The following is a 16528-nucleotide window of genomic DNA, read 5'->3' as shown; positions in this document are numbered from 1 at the left end:
ACCCAATCTGCTTCCTCACAGACTTCTTGCTTTGGAACTTTTCCCAGCTTTGCCTAGGACATGGTAAGTCTTTTAGAGAAATGAGCTGTAATGGGAAAGGGAGCTAGTATATAGTACTTGTTTGATGCATGATTCCTTAATGCAAGAAACAATTGATCTGGATAGCGTACAAGTGAGAATGGGTTCTGATTTTATAGGGAAAACGCCACTCTTCTGTTGAAAGAATGAGGAAAAAAGTGTCCTCCTGAATTCAGTTGTGTGGCATATACAGGACTCTGACTACATCCTTCTATGGGAAAGCCTTTGAGAATCTGAAAGGATATTCTTTTTATCGAATAGCCTATAATTAAATTAATTTTAAAGTTCACATGAAATAGTCACAGCCTGAAAAGAGCTATGGGGTCTAGTTTCATATGCTTTAAAAAGGTTCCTTAGCAATAGAAATGGATATCAGTTAACTTCTGGCTGAGTTAACGATAAGTAAAAATATAATGTTCCAAGATAGGAATATTAGTTCACAATACTGCTAAATCTTAGGAGAGTCCTAACGACTGTACCTAAGTTCCAGAAGCTATTATAAAACTTCTAAAAAAGCCTACATATGTAATGCAATGATAAAAATACATTCTTTGTCAGCTCTTAACACTGGATTTAACGTGTGTCATAAACACTGATGGGAAGGTGTCTAGAAACCCTCTAATAATAATACCTGACTAGATTCATTTCAAAAGAGTTCCAGAAGATGGTCTCACTCCATAGTCATCCTCCTCAATCTGTCAAAATAGTCAATCACCCCTTCTCCTCCTCTGCAGGTTTCTCTCCCTGGGCTTTAGTGATTCTGATGCCCTCTTTCTTCTTCTATCTCTCTACCCAGCATTTCCTCTTCATCTTCTCTTTAGTTATCCATTGGTGTGCACCAGGGTTCTGTCCTTAATCCCATCCTCTTCTACCCTCTCCTAAGGAAAATTCATCTGCTCATGCTATATCAATCTTTGTAAAACTGCAATTTAGCAAATTATGTAAAGGACAATTTATCATATTATTGTAAAGAAACATTTAATACATGCTACTTCAGTAGAGTACACAGGAATCTGCTCTATTCAGTGATTGGAGATTATCTGCAGCTCCTTTTACTAAACAGAAAGTTAATATAGCTCTCGTATAAATGGTTATCTTGAACACTACATATCTCTATCTGTCTACCCAAACTATCTTTGTGCAGTTTTGGATTGCTGACTGTCCTTCTGATGTCTCCTCCCAGATTATCCTTCAACTATGACAACCTCAAAAGAGTGAAAACTGAACTTCTCAACTTTCCTTCAAAAGCTTTCTGCTCTCTTTTCCTTCTCCATAACCTTAGACTATTCCAGGTTCTTTCTAAATACTGTTGTTTCCTCCTCTTCATCACCTCTAAAGTCCTTCTGTCTTGCAACTTCCTCCTGTCTGGCCTCCATGCATCTCATTTCATTCCACCCCCTCAGTTTCATCAAAAAGCTACTCCTAAAATTAATCTCCTCCTCCAGCTGCTTTGACCATTTAAATCTCCTATTTGAATTTGTTCAGTGGTTTACTCTTATCTTTTGCATCATGTTCAATTCTTTGTAACATACCACATTATTAAACCCGTCCCTAATGTATATAGTTCCTCTCATTTCTTCTTGCTGCCCTCCCCACATGCCTTTGTCGACACAAACCTGCCTACTGAGAACCCTTGGAACAGGGTGGCAGAATTCTCTGTTGCCCACCTTGGGAGCAGTCGTTGCAACCTGGCAGGGAGCTGAAGGTTAATTACTGCTGACTGGAGCAGATGTAGCCCATTAGATACTACACTATATGTAAGTAATAGCCTTTTGAAATCAGAATATAGGGCCTGGGACAGACAGGTAGTAAGGGAAGTAATCTAGTCTTGAAGAAATGAAAAATAATGGGGATGAGGCAGTGAAAGGAGGATGTATCCATCTAGTTATCGTTCACAGTAAGCACATCTTTCCCTATTGCTTATGGTATGAAGAATATAAAATGTTTAGTTGTATCCCTCATTTTCTTGAATATATTGTCATGGGCTAAAATTCATACAAGGCCTACGCACCACTTAATTCCTATTTAAAGCCTTAAGTGTGACTTAAGCAGTGTACCGACCTTGCACTGGCCCTCAGTATAAATTTCACAGAGAAAGGCTATCACGTGAGCTGCAACAGACATCTGAGCTTTTTGCCATCACAAGATATTTAGTGTAAAATACCACTTATGCTTTAATTACTGTGAATCCAGCAAAAGTATGATTTTTATCAAATCAATCAGCAGTGTGAATTTATTTATTTATTGCTCGCTTCTGAGGCCAACATTTTTAATTTATGAAATAGTTGTGAAAAATGTTTATTGGTTTGTATATCCATAATATCCAGCTCTAACCTTAAAACATGTTCAAGAAGTTGTACATTTTACTAAAAAGGAATAGGAACAGGCATTCCACAGCTTCTGTTGAAAATGGTTGCAGAGACCACATAAATTGGGTTATAAAATATATATTATTTTTACTAGTGCCTCTAGCCTATTTCTTGGCTTCAGTGGTTCTTTAACATTGACTAACATCAACTTCTCCACATGGACTACATTTTTCTTTTATTACTGCCATTCTATTTTCTACTCTCATCATGCTACAGAGCAGCCTACATTTTCAGGAAAGTCCTTGGATTAAGGGCTTTATGGAAAATTACAAGACCTTAGCCAAACATTGTAATTCCAGGGGGAAAACCAAAAGATGATAGCAAAAAGTACAAAACAGGTGAAGGATAATTATCTAGGATAGGAAGAAAAAGATATGAAGGCTCGTAGGAAACCTGGAGGAAATTGCATTTTACTTTGGAAAGGACAGAGATTAGAAGAGTAATGGGAAGGTTAAGAAAAAACAGCTTAGAAAGAAGAGACAGGGAGCAAAATACTATAATTATTTAGGAAAAATGGTAAGCATGCTCAAGAATAAAGGAGAACATCAACCAGTCAGAAAAAAGAAAATGTTTGCAGATTAGAAGGTCAAATACAAGAAAAAGGCAAATGTATTGGGGAATTTAAAAACTAAATTCCAAAATGTTAATCTTGTCTCAAACTACAAAAACAAAGACATGCAAAGTTAAAGCTGACATTCTGTTCTAGCCGGCTAGACTATGCCTACGTACTATAGCCAATATGGTATTTAGTGCAGCCCTCCAGTACATTAAGAGAATATTTAATTCTGAATTTCTCTGGACTTGGATCCTAACTCTGAAGGTCTAATAGCAGTAATTCTCCACTGAGGGGTAGCCTGTCTTTGGAATTTGCCTTACACATTAGTCCAAGATTGCATGAGTTTATTAACCTCAGGGCACACTGATATTCTTCAACTATCCAAAAATAAGTGAAAGGGGCAAAATATAGGCTGTTCAGCAGTTCTTAAACAAGTGGACATTTACTTCCCTCTCTCACTTCTGAACTATACAACAGACAGTACAGTATGTTCAAATTATATGGGGTTATTCAATCCAACAGTGTTCTCTCAAGCTTTTGATGCCTGACTGTGTAATGCTGCACAGGATGAACGTTTGTAAACAGCAGGTATTTTTGCCTGCTGTTCATAAACAGCTCATTAGTTCTAAAAGTAGCAGAAATGGGCAAGTGCGACTTTAAAGTAGCTTGGCTGTTTCACATGCAGCTGAGGAGAAAGGACATTATTGGTTTAATTTAAAGTTAAAATCCAGTGGCCTGATTTTCAGAAGTTCGGCTCTCATTGAGTCTGGGGGAATTGCAGGTGTTCAGTTACTGAGGAAATTAGGCCATTGAAAACAAAAATGTGTAATTTATTTAGGAACAAGGGTGAAACTATAACATGCAATAAAAAACAAACCCTTTCTACCAGCCGCCTCAAAAAATGTATACTGCAAAGAAAATTAAAATATATTTTTGGGCATGCTTTGTATTAAGGTTCAATTTATTAATGGTTGATAGAGGGTTAATAAGAGGTTACAAGTATGTTATATACATGACTAGCATACCTTATCAATGGTTATAAGCACACCTGGAGGCTTATATAACAATCTAGAAGATTACTCTTTTATTAAAATATATATTGTCATTTATTAACTATTTATAAAGGTAACTAATATAAAGTGACCATATTTGGCTTTTTCAGTGCATAGAATATAACGGACTTTCATCCAAACCAATACGAAGCCATTAAAAATATGCTTGCATAGTGCTGAGCTGGCAGAACAACAATTCATTCTTGTAAAAATGAACTGTACAATGAACGGTGACAACATAGACATGTGTACCTGGAACATTCTGATGATGAGTCTGCCATTTTGTGCAAGAAAGGCCCGACGAATGGTGTGCCACCAACTGTGTCTCCCCTCTCCTTCCCCCCCTCCCCAATTTAGACAAACTGACACACACACAAAAAATGAGCCAATGTCAAACCCATATTCATCCAGAGTAAAGTAGCAATTCCAATGAAATATTCCCTTCTGACCTCTCCCCACCCTACCTCTTTAAGATACCAACCTGAGATTCATCCATCCTTCTAGATAATTAATTTGATTGTTACAAAGGGGGAAAAAACAAAGATAGCTAACAGACTGCATTAGCCACAATTGCCAATGAACCCTCTCAAAATAAGATGCTTCACTCCTCCCCACCCCCAGCATGTGCACAATTATTTACCCTTTTCCTATTTACACTTAACACAGCATTTATAAAAGTACCATTGATTTTTTTAAAGTATTATTATCTGTAAGTGGTAGCTGGCAGATTGTTTACATAAAACATTCCAAATCACAATTTATAACAAGTTTAAAGCTCCTTGAAGGTCACTTGATGCAAGTTTACTACTTGGCATTCATTTAGCGAGAGAGAGAGAGAGTGTAAGAGAGAAAAGCAGTGCAACATGCTTTTTTTTTTTTTTTTTTTACCTTGCCCTTGTCAAAGTAATGGATAATTTCTTGATAAAGCTGATCTTTAAGTTGTCCTTGAGTAGTTGCCTGGTATCCATCTCGCTGAGTAAGATGTGCAGCACAAGCCTCTTCTGACCACTAAACCAGATATGAAGAGTGAAAAAAATGAAGGCAATAAAAGGTGGTATAACATATCAATGACATTGGGCTAATGCAAACATTAAATCTTGGTTTATTTTTAAAAGTGCCATCAGGGCTGGCCCGATATTTAAAAGATTTTACAGCACCTACGATGCCGTATTTTGATTTCCAGGGCAGTGGAGTTACTTACCTGAACTCTAGTAATTATAGGATGGTTTATATATCTCAGCATCAGCTAAGGGACAGGTCTTTGAGGTGGTTTCCTTTTCTCCTTGATAGAAGGGATTAGAGTGACCTGGCACTCTTGATCAACACAGTTGGCTGGATAAATAACCATTATTAGTAGGTTTACACTGAGAGAAAGCCTACAAAACTGGGTTATGTCAATATGAGTGGACAGAACTGTATACATAGAAGGTAAAGAGCTAAAATTCTTGGAGAAAAATGACTGGAGAAAAAGGAAAAATAGCAAACAAAAATATAAAGGCTGCCTGAAATTGGTGTGCATGTGGGGGAAGGAGGAGGGGGGATCTTGCTTTTTGTAACTTTCTAAACAATTTGACTCCATGACTATCTTCATTAAGGTTGAGAGGGTCTTTCCCCCCAATTTCTGGCTCAATGAACAACAGACTGTCTCACACTTTGATCCTGCCATACCTAGGCATGATACTTGCCATAGAACAAAAAAACAGTGCCAACTACCAGAGATGCGATGATAAGCCTGCACGGCCCACAACCTGAAATGTCCTGTTACAAACACGGTCTTTAAAAATATGTAATTTATATACAGATGTGTTTTCAATAAGATCATTAGGGGTATAGTGTTTTATCTAAAATATCCATCTGGGAGGTGGTAAGGGGGAGGGATAAGGTGAGACTTCAAGTAGATTAGAAAAATAAAATTCAAAGAACTGCTCATTGTCTCCTACAGAATGTAAAATTATTGTTTTCTTGTCCCCAAAAGTAAAAGGTACAACTTTGGGATGAAAAGGAGTCCCTGCAAGGACAGCAATTCATAGATTCATTCACAGAATTTAAAGTCGGAAGGGACTATTAGGTCATCTAGTCAGACCGCCTGCATATTATGAAATTTCACCCAATTACTCCTGCATTGAGCTCAATAACTTGTGTTTGACTAAAGCATATGTTCCAGAAAGACATCCAGTCTTGATTGGAAAGAATCAACAGACAGAGAATCCATGACTTCCCTTGGTAATCTGTTCCAGTGGTTCATCACCCTCACTGTTAAAACTGTGTGCTTTATTTCTAATATGAATTTGTCTGGATTCAGCTTCCAGCTTCCATTGGTTCTTGTTATGCCTTCCTCCACTAGATTAAAGAACCCTTTGACACCCAATATTTTCTCCCCCTGAAGGTACTTATGCACTGTAATCAAGTCACCTCTCAATCTTCTTTTTGATAAACAAACAGATTTAGCTATTTAAGTGTGTCACTGCTCCTAGATTTATAACTTTGATTAGATTACCAAGCAATTAGATTTGATTAACAAGCGATTAGATTAGATTACCAAGCGATCCAGACCGCTCTGTATGACAATCTATTTGTCTGGGCTAGAATAATTTTAGTGTATACTCAATAGAATGAGCTGAATCAGAAACAAGTTGCATCTGGAAGGAAGAATAAATGGGCTTCGAAAGACCCAATGATAATTTCAATTTTCAAGTCTCCACTGCTCAGCTTCAAGTCACATTTCTATAAGTAGCCACTTTTTTGTATGCAAAAGCCATATTGCTAAACTACACAAATTCCAAAGGAGTCTAAAATGCAATTACATTTTTCCATACACAAAGAGCTACTGTGTACTATTAGCTTGAACAACTTAATTTAGACCAAATGAAAATAACAAGAAAAAACATCTCCATGAGACAGAAAGTCTCCATGAGTGAGTGTGTGTGTGTGTGTGTCCGTCCAGCCGGCCTATATAAGGTGTGGAGTAATTCTAAGAACTAAATAGCTGCAGATTTAAAGGTGGGATTTTCAAAAGCACTCAGGGCTGACCTAAGTCTCATCCCATTAAAACCGATTTGTGTTTTACCATTGACTTCAATCTGATGACATTTATTCCAGTGCTGAGTGCCATTGAAAATCCCATCCTCAAGGTCCAGTGGAAAAAAACCTGAAGCTTTGAAGTTTTAAGTTACAAGCTGCACAGTAATGAAGAGACACTACATGAACTGAAAAAGCAGTAAATAAACTTTAGAAATTTTGACATAATCCAACCATTCACTGAAGGATTTAGAAGAAAACATTTCTCAGGGGCAGGTCATCCCATAATGCCTATTGAAGGGTTTCTTTCACCTTCTTCTGAAGTATCTGACCTTGACTACTATTAGAGACAAGCTATCAAACTAAATGGACCACTGGTCTCATCAAGTACTTTCCTATGGAAAGTAAAGTAGACTGTATACGCTTTAGGATGTGAAAATCACAACAGATCTGACTTATTTGTAAGCCAAAGCAAATGCTACTTTTATTTTTGCTATTTTCTATTGTCTTACATTGCAGAAGTAGAAAACTGATTATATGATGGATATTTCATTTCAATTAATTAACAGTAGTAAATTAAAATACTCATCTGGTATCTGAAAATATTTTATAAGGGAGAATAAAAATATACTCCAAAGTGTAGTTAATTGAAATAGTTTAAACTCTAAATTGAGGACACATAAAAACATATTGATTAAAAAATTGCAAAATCTAATGAGTAAAAGACAGTGTGAAATTATCTTGCACTCTAAACTCCATCATCTTCCTGGAAGATGCAGCACCTCAGTAGAGGGAAATGTTTTATCTGGTCTATCAGACTTGGTTGTGGAACATATGATCAAGCAAGTTATGACAATCTAGACATCATTTAATAACTCCAGTAAGAAAATATTATCCAGACTGTCAATCCCATTTAATTTCCCTAATGGGAATAACAGAGATCTTTGTGTCCACAAAATCAGCTAGTTATTCATTCAAATTTGTAATCAAAACCCCCTGGAAAATTCAGTGTGACTGAAGGTGTCAGAGCCATCTTCTCAAATCTTTATCTTCATAAGTTATGTCTCTGTGTAGTATATTTCATTATGAAAGCAATAACTTATAAAAGCACTTTAGCAATAGCTTTATCCTTTAAGTGCCAGCTGAATATCATTGACATTTTCATTTTTATATAATCACCAATCAAGTTTAAAATAAAGTGGAGTATATACCGTTGAAAATGTCTTCACACAATTCCACAAAAGTGTTCTGAACCACATTCAACCTTACAACTACAATTTTGGCACAATGTATTCACAATCCTGAGAGAAAAGTAAGAAGGCGCCCAGGATAACCTTTAAAAGTGTTTCAGTCAACATTTTCAATTGTGTCTTTCTAAATGCAAGTTTATTTATTCTTTATTCCAAACATTTTTCTCTGTGTTCCCCAGATTAAAACTACTAAAACTACTTTGCTGCAAATTATTAGCTAAAAATCCTTACGAAATTAGTTGCTGTTAGAAGGGCCGACTTCTTTCTTATGAAGGACAACCCTATCTTTCATATATCCGCTAACTGGTAGGTTTTTGTCCTTTGGCAAATAGCTGTTGACGTGGGGTTTTTTGTAGCACTTTCCACTACAGTATACTGCACTACAAAATCATAAAAGCTTTTAATTTATACGTCTGTTAAAGCTCTAGGTACAAATACTGAGCTACATATTGTTTATATCTCTATGCATACACATATATACATATTTACATAAATGCACACTTTCTAAATTGATGAATTATTTTGAATTATTGCTATCACAACAATGAAATATTATAGTGACAAATTACAAGAATGAAACTACTTTGTACTCACAGTTGTCTGCTTGAGAGTGCAAATTTGGGTTTTACAAATGAAGTGCACACACAAATTTTGCGCGCAAAACTTAAGCATTAACCTTGCAAAATGTGCATTAACCTTTTGTTACTTTGCCTATCAGTCAATTCTTTGTGGAATTCAGGGTTATCATTCTAGTTCTCACAGGGACTATTTTGATTCCCACTTTTGGAAGCTGTGATTTCACTATACATACCTATTTTACCATAAACACTGTTTTCCATCAGTTACCTATACAGAAGCCTCATTCTAAAAAAAAATCTTCAGGGCTGGACAAAGTATTTTGCATGGAAACTTTTTTCATTGTAGAAAAATGACCTTTGTTCAAAACTGAAACTTTTCATGAAAAATGGTCAAAATTATTGACATTTTCATTTTTTTGCAAAAATGTTCATAATATTTTTATAGTTTTCACCAAATTTTTATTGAAATGTTTATCAAAATTGTTATGGAAAAATTTAGTTTACCAATAACTGTCTTTTCTTAGAGTTTTCAATAAACAAAGTATTCTGAAAATGAATGCAGTACAAGTTTTCATAAAAATATAATGGAAGATTTCATAGAAAATGGGTAATTTCAAACTCTGCTAAACAGAAATAACTTAAACAATTTCAAAAATTTTCACCAAATAATTTCCCTATTTTTACATGTTTTAATTATCATAATAAAATTAAAGTTTATAGAAGGACATGCTTTCTGGTATATGTGCTGCATGAACATCAGCTCACTTATGCAGCTCTCACACACTGAAGACCAAATTCTGCTCTCAATAAGCATATGAAATTTGCACTAAAGTCTATGGGAAGAATGATCAAAAGAGTGAAGATCTTGACACACTGAAGTTTATGCACTATCCAAACTCAAGCCCCAAATTTAATTCTTTCTTCTACCTTTCCATGTCTCAGGGTACGTCTATACTTACCTCCGGGTCCGGCGGTAAGCAATCGATCTTCTGGGATCGATCCCGGAAGTGCTTGCCGTCGACGCCGGTACTCATGCTCCACGAGAGGAGTACGCGGAGTCGACGGGGGAGCCTGCCTGCCGCGTGTGGACCCGCGGTAAGTTCGAACTAAGATAGTTCGACTTCAGCTACGTGAATAACGTAGCTGAAGTTGCGTATCTTAGTTCGAAGTGGGGGGTTAGTGTGGACCAGCCCTTATTCTTTGAGCTCCCTTCCAGTGACACAGGATCTAACCCTGCAAAGACTTATGCCAATGCTCAATTTTATGATGTGTGGGTAGCCCCATTGACTCCATATGCACGAAGTTAAGTACAGATGTAAGTTTTTGCACAATCAGGGCCATAAAGAGAAAAACAAAGATTTTTAAAAAATCTGACTATTTCCAGTGTGAAGTTTAGATTTCTACTTCTCCCCCTCTCTCTTTTAAAGCTAAAAATAAAAACTCATTGTCACTCATTAACATGGGTGGAGTAATAAAGTAAAAATGTGATTTCAAAATGGCATGCATACTGTTGAAGTGCAACTGGAATCTTCCTAGATGACAATTGAGGGAATAAAAGAAACTGTTAATATATGCAGCAATATTTATGATGTAATGATGTAATTAAGCCACTAGTTTTAGATAACAATATGTATAAAGTGAAGCTTTTAAGTGACATTACATTATGGCTTTATTACACTGTCAATCAAAGCTATAAAAAGGTAGGTATTATTACCTGGTAATATTAAAATTCTGTATGTTTTATTAAGATGTAATATAATTAATTTAATTTATACTACTAGTCTATTTATTGACCTATTTCAGACATTCCTTAAAGTACAGTGGTATCATTATATGAATTTAGATGCATTCGGTACATGATACCATTGAATTATCATAGACACTCCTTTAAAAAGACATGATCTTGGAAGGAGGACTACTGTTAATTTTTCCCCAATGTCTTGAAGCAAAGGACTAAGTTTAAGATCCTCCATAACAGTGCACTGAGCTTCCACTAGGCTCATGGGCTGACCCATTTATTACTTTAGCACAGTTGTCTATGAAAAGCTGATTTGCAAGAACAAATGCTTAGATTCTTCCAAAAGTTACTAGCATTCCTATGCATTTAGCTAATTGTTAGCTTTTTTATTGATAGTTTATGCTATTTACTCTTGATTTTATTGCACTTTTACTGCTGATATTTTAGATCATCATCATCAGTAAGTCATATTGCTCTTCTACGAGATTGAGAGAACATGGATTCAATTTTCGTTCTCTAGGCTAAGTACTAAGGTTACAATAATATCTAATTATGGAACATATAGTAAATCACAATACAACTTTGAGATACTTCTTTTTTTATTTTGAATAAGTCAATAATCATAATTTGTAAATGTGGATGTCCTAAAGCTCATATGAAAAAATAAACACAAAGCTACATAGTAATCTGCCAACAGCAAAATCTTCAAAATGCTTAATATATTTCAAGTACTCTACCTTAAGAAGCTTTGCATGCAGAAGTAATGTGTAGGCAGCTTCAGTGTAGTTATCACACTCTTTGTGCAGGTCACATAGCTTGTACAAATATCTACGGTAATAAAAGAGAGTCAGTTCTTAAAATGTCACAAAATAATTTGTGTTGAAGACTACAACAGATAAGTTCTATGTTCAAACAGTAAAACATATCTGGTATTTTTTAAAGCTCATATTTCTCTACTTCAGACAAATTTTTAGAATAAAGCATGCCAAGAAAATCAACAGCAACATCAACAAAATATACTGGTATGTTTTCGAATAGCTATAAAACTGTAACTTGTTCTGATGTCCTGTTTTTTGGAGATGAGCGGGAAAAAAAAAGACAAGTAAAGAGTTTGATATAAAAGTTTAATTCTCTTTAAAGAGCAACACTAGCAACTTGCAGTCCTCACTTCATTTTCCCAAACATTCCCGTCAGATAAAAAATTCAGACAGAATGATAGGAAAATAAATATAAAATACTAATTATATGAGAAAGAACAATAACTTGCATTTCCATAATGCCTTTCTTCCAAAGAGCTGAAAATGCCTTGCGAATATTAATGAATTTAACCTCATATCACACCTGTGTGGTAGGTGGTATTATCCTAATCTTATAGATGGGGAAATGGACACAGGAGAACAAAGCAATGGGCCCAGAATCATACATGATGTCTGTGGCAGAGCCAGCAAAGAACAAAGGTATTCTGACTTCTAGAACCTCAAGACCAGCCTACATCCTGATAAGAATTCTGTTTTCTTTTTTGTAGCAATTAACAAAAAATAGATTCATTGTGTACTTTAAAAATCAATTTAAATACAAGCTTCAGTGCCCATATTAAACTGAGCCAACAGTTTCTGTTTACAGAAATAGGGTTTGATCCTGTTCCCATTGACTTCAATGGCTTCTCGATTGGCCTCATACAGATGTTGTATCAGACATATGCATGAATAATGCTCTTGAATGCACTTCCATAGTCAGCAATCTATCCTTCTGTTGCAAGGCACAAATTTAATGCTTTAAGAAAAAAAGGCAGGTACATGACGAGAATTATGTTACTCTTTCTCCCAAGATGAGAATAAATGGCTAAGAATGAATGCATAAAGGATATGCAAATACCCATAACACAACAACGAGAGAATCTGTTTCTTCATTTTATCACAACAGTACAGCAGATGGAGTATCTTAAATTGATGTAAAAACATGGGAGTAGCAACAAAGTTCACTAGAAAACTGCAATCAGAAGCTTTCTTGCAATGTTATCATTTTTAAAGTTACGTAATAAAGGAAAATGTTATATGGACTCCTGAAAGCTTTAAGCTTAAAATAAACATTTGACATATATTCATTAACGATCTTTATTCCAGCAGATTTTTTAAGTTGGCAGAAAATAAAATTCAATCAGTTCCTTGCTTTTCTTTTGCCTTATTTTCTTCTGTAGGTCATAATACCTTTATGTATTTAAATGGTTATAATAATGAAAGTGAAGGTGATGCAGTAGGGTTAAAAAAATTTATGAGCCTAATTACTGATGCTTATTATTCTCTGTAAACTCAATCTGCTTACGCCTCGGTACAGGTATGTGCCTCTCATTACTGCCATTTCCCCCCCTCCAAATCAGTAGCTTAGTAGACAATTCATTTTCTCCAATTACAGTAAAGTGAGCTGGAAAAAATATGTCAAAGGACATGCATACACACCTTATGTACATTTCTTCTCTTTCAATTTCTTTGTAGAAATTCTGAAATATAAAATTATAATTCGGTTTTAAAGACTTTGATTTCGCAGTGTGCCATGTACATAGAATACGTACTAAATTAAAAGTCATAAGTGTATAATATCAACCTCAAAAACTGAAAAATGAAATTTGCCTCTGGTAGAGAAGCCTGTAAGTTATTTAACTATAAAATCTAAAACCATGATGATGTTTCATTGCATAACATTTTACAGCTTACGTTCCACTGCAAAGGTTGTGAATCAGAATCACAGTACTGGCAGAAATATACTTCGGGCATTTGCAAGTTACACAGCATTACCAAATTTTAACTGAAAGTAGTTTATCTACAAAAACATAATTTTAAAGTAACTGTTGAACTATGGTTTTTAAACTCTCAACCTTGAGTAATAAGTCATTCACTCTTGAATTCTAATATTTTCTTAAAAAACAGAAAGTTAAAATTGTTCCTTTTTCGGTTTTTATATACCACATCTCATCCTCCTGCAGGAAATGCCTGAATGCCTCTGGCCTTGAGACAGACAGAGATAAAGTACTGCAAATATTGGAAATGTATGATATGAAACATTAGGAAAGATATTAAAGATGCTAAGATTTACCAAATTTTTCCCCCAACTGTCACGGGGAGACACTGTTCTTTTAAGAGGAAAAAGGCTAGTGCACCTGTGACTAATTAGCTGCCTCTTAAACTGGGTTTAAAAGAAGGCATCTATCCCATTTAAGTGGGGAGAGACTGAGAAGGAGTCATCAGAAAAAGGGCAGGTAAGGTAAGGCTGCCTGGGAGTGAAAGATTGACAGGCAAAATCTGCCAGAGACTAGGAGACTGTAGAACAGGGGTGGGCAAACTATGGCCTGTGGGCCGGATCTGGCCCAAGAGCTGTTTTAAGCCGGCCCGCTAGCTCCAGCCGGGGAGTGGAATGGGGGGCCGCACCATGCAGCTCGGCCCCGCTCAGGTGCTCCGGCCTGGGTGGTGGGTCAGGGGCTGCACCACGCAGCTCCGCCCCACTCTGGCGCTCCGGCCAGGGCGCTGGAAGCCGTGGCATAGCCCTCTTCTGGCTCCTACGTGCTCCAATGACCCCCTTCGGCGCTCCAATGAGAACTGCAGGGGCGGTACCTGTGGATGGGGCAGCGTGCAGAGCTGCCTGGCCACGCCTCCGCATAGGAGCCGGAGAAGGGACATGGCACTGCTTCCAGGAGCTGCTCGAGGTAAGCGCCGCTCGGAGCGTTCACCCCTAAGCCTCTCCCCATGCCCCAACCCTCTGCCCCAGCCCTGATCCCCCTCCCACCCTCCGAACACCTTGGTCCCAGCCCAGAGCACCCTCCTACACCCCAAACTCCTCATCACCAGCCCCATGCCAGAGCCCGCACCCCCAACCAGAGCCCTCACCCCCTCTCGCACCCCAACCCCAATTTTGTCAGCATTCATGTGTCCCTTCTCCGGCTCCTACGTGGAGGCATGGCCAGGCAGCTCTGCACGCTGCCCCATCTGCAGGCACCGCCCCTGGAGCTTCCGTTGGAGCACTGGAGGGGGCCACTGGAGCGCGGCCATGCCACAGAAGCCGCATGGTGCGACCCCCGACCCAGCGCCCTGGCTGGAGCACCGGAACGGGGCTGAGCCGCGTAGTGTAGCCCCTGACCCCGCTCCCCTGCGGGATCTAGCGGGTCAGCTTAAAACAGCTCACGGGCCGGATCCGGCCCGCACTTTGCCCACCCTTCCTCTAGTAAGTACGAACTAAATTCATCCCTGTGGCAAAGGGTAAGTGCAAGGCCTATGTCCCATTTAAGCCCTACTTTGAGGTTTTAAGAAATAATTAAATGGTGAATTGATGTTAGGCTGGCCTTCTGTACAAGGATGAATTTCGCCCTAAGCGCACTAAGGATGAAAAGATTATGTTAAACCCAATGGCTGAATACATCTTTAAAATGAGACCATGTCATCAAATATGATTTAAAATCTATGAGCCAAGTACTGCCCTGAGATGTTTGCAGGCATCTCCCAATGACTTCAATGGGAGTGTTGTGTGGGAGTATCTGAGGGCAATTTGGCTCAATGACAATAAATCCCCACAAAATTTACCATATGCAAATATTTGAAATATTGAGATCACATCCAGTATAACAAAAATTCAGCATTCAAAAATGTGTCTCTATATAGATGAAGAAAGAGGAGTATATTAACTGAAAGACAAGATGTGGTTAGAGAGACACCCAAGTGCACATTTAGATTCCCATATAGCTGATATGACAAGTTTTACTAAGAAGGATTCTCAGAGTTGACATTAAAGGAAAAACAACAAGCATAGGGTATGAAGACGGGAAGGAAAAATAAACCTCTTTCCTAGTAGACTTTTCCAGTTTTATAAATGACTATAACTTGTTTTATATCTTCTTAAAAGCCACCGCAAATGCCTCTTTATTTTTGTAATTTCTTTGTCAGTTACCAACAGGCAGCCTCTTGTCACTCTAATTCTACTCAGAATGGCATACTGCCTCTTCCACAAGCAATCTAAGTCATTCCTTGGATCACTGATCAGTGGCAACTTCAAGAGTTCTCTCCTCCTCAGTTATAAAGTGCTCAGTCTCTGTTGTATATACACAAGAAAAGCAAACTCTAATGCAAATCGTCATTTCTAAATTGACAGATCTGTATGCTGTGCCATTCTGTCACATGGGTGTGGCAACTGGGCCAAGTAATCCACCATCTGTGCAGTCTGCCTCATACAACCAATGAAATTGTTTCATGCAAATTAGCTTCAGAATAAAGCTGGTAATTGGTTGAGTTAGCTCTGATGTCTTGGAAAGAAACCACTGGCCACTTGCAAAGCAAGGGACAGAGGCACTCCGACTGACCACCACAGGCGGTAAGAAGGAACTCAGAGGGCACAGGGCTGATGGTGCCTGATATACCGCGGCATGAGCGCAGCACTCCAGGAGGCGCCACAGCCAGCCCTACGGATACTGCTAAGACAAAAATCTCAGATGGCCGCGCACATGGGTACGCCCACACCTGCAATGGAACTGACATAAGCAAGCACCTGAAGAAGAACCCAGTGATATTCTGAACCAAAGGAGCTCTCAACCATTCTTGTAGCTGCTTCCATCACTTCACACTGACTCAACAGATATTTTAGGCTTCAAAGTAACACACAGGTGACAATCCTGGTATCTGACTGTACAGATGATGATGTGGTAGATGGGTTGTACTGACAGGAGCTGAAGATGACTACATTACTCCCTTTCTAAATTCTCCCTTAAAAAAAATAAAATGAAAAAGTAAACGTGCTGAACAATATTTTTCAAGAACTCCCCTCTTTAAATCAGATTCATCAGCCTAACAGCTGGGTGAAAATCATAAGATCTTTCATTTAGAACAAACAGAAGCTTGCTATTAAAATTAA

At 37.7% G+C, this 16528-nt stretch overlaps 1 protein-coding gene across 2 annotated transcripts in view; it reads right to left on the bottom strand.

Moving 5' to 3' along the window:
- The window catches only part of DOCK1 (dedicator of cytokinesis 1), a 558093-nt gene that overhangs the window by 83120 nt on the left and 458445 nt on the right, over positions 1 to 16528 (bottom strand). For both annotated transcript variants that reach the window (XM_065408426.1, XM_065408427.1), the window contains 3 exons: positions 13096 to 13136; positions 11377 to 11467; positions 4944 to 5063 (listed from right to left, as the gene is read on the bottom strand). In XM_065408426.1, coding sequence (XP_065264498.1) covers positions 4944 to 5063; positions 11377 to 11467; positions 13096 to 13136 — 252 coding nt within the window. The remainder of the gene's footprint in view (positions 1 to 4943; positions 5064 to 11376; positions 11468 to 13095; positions 13137 to 16528) is intronic.

Source organism: Emys orbicularis, chromosome 7 (assembly GCF_028017835.1).
Source record: "Emys orbicularis isolate rEmyOrb1 chromosome 7, rEmyOrb1.hap1, whole genome shotgun sequence".
NCBI lineage: Eukaryota > Metazoa > Chordata > Testudines > Emydidae > Emys > Emys orbicularis.
This window is presented reverse-complemented; position numbering and strand designations above follow the sequence as displayed.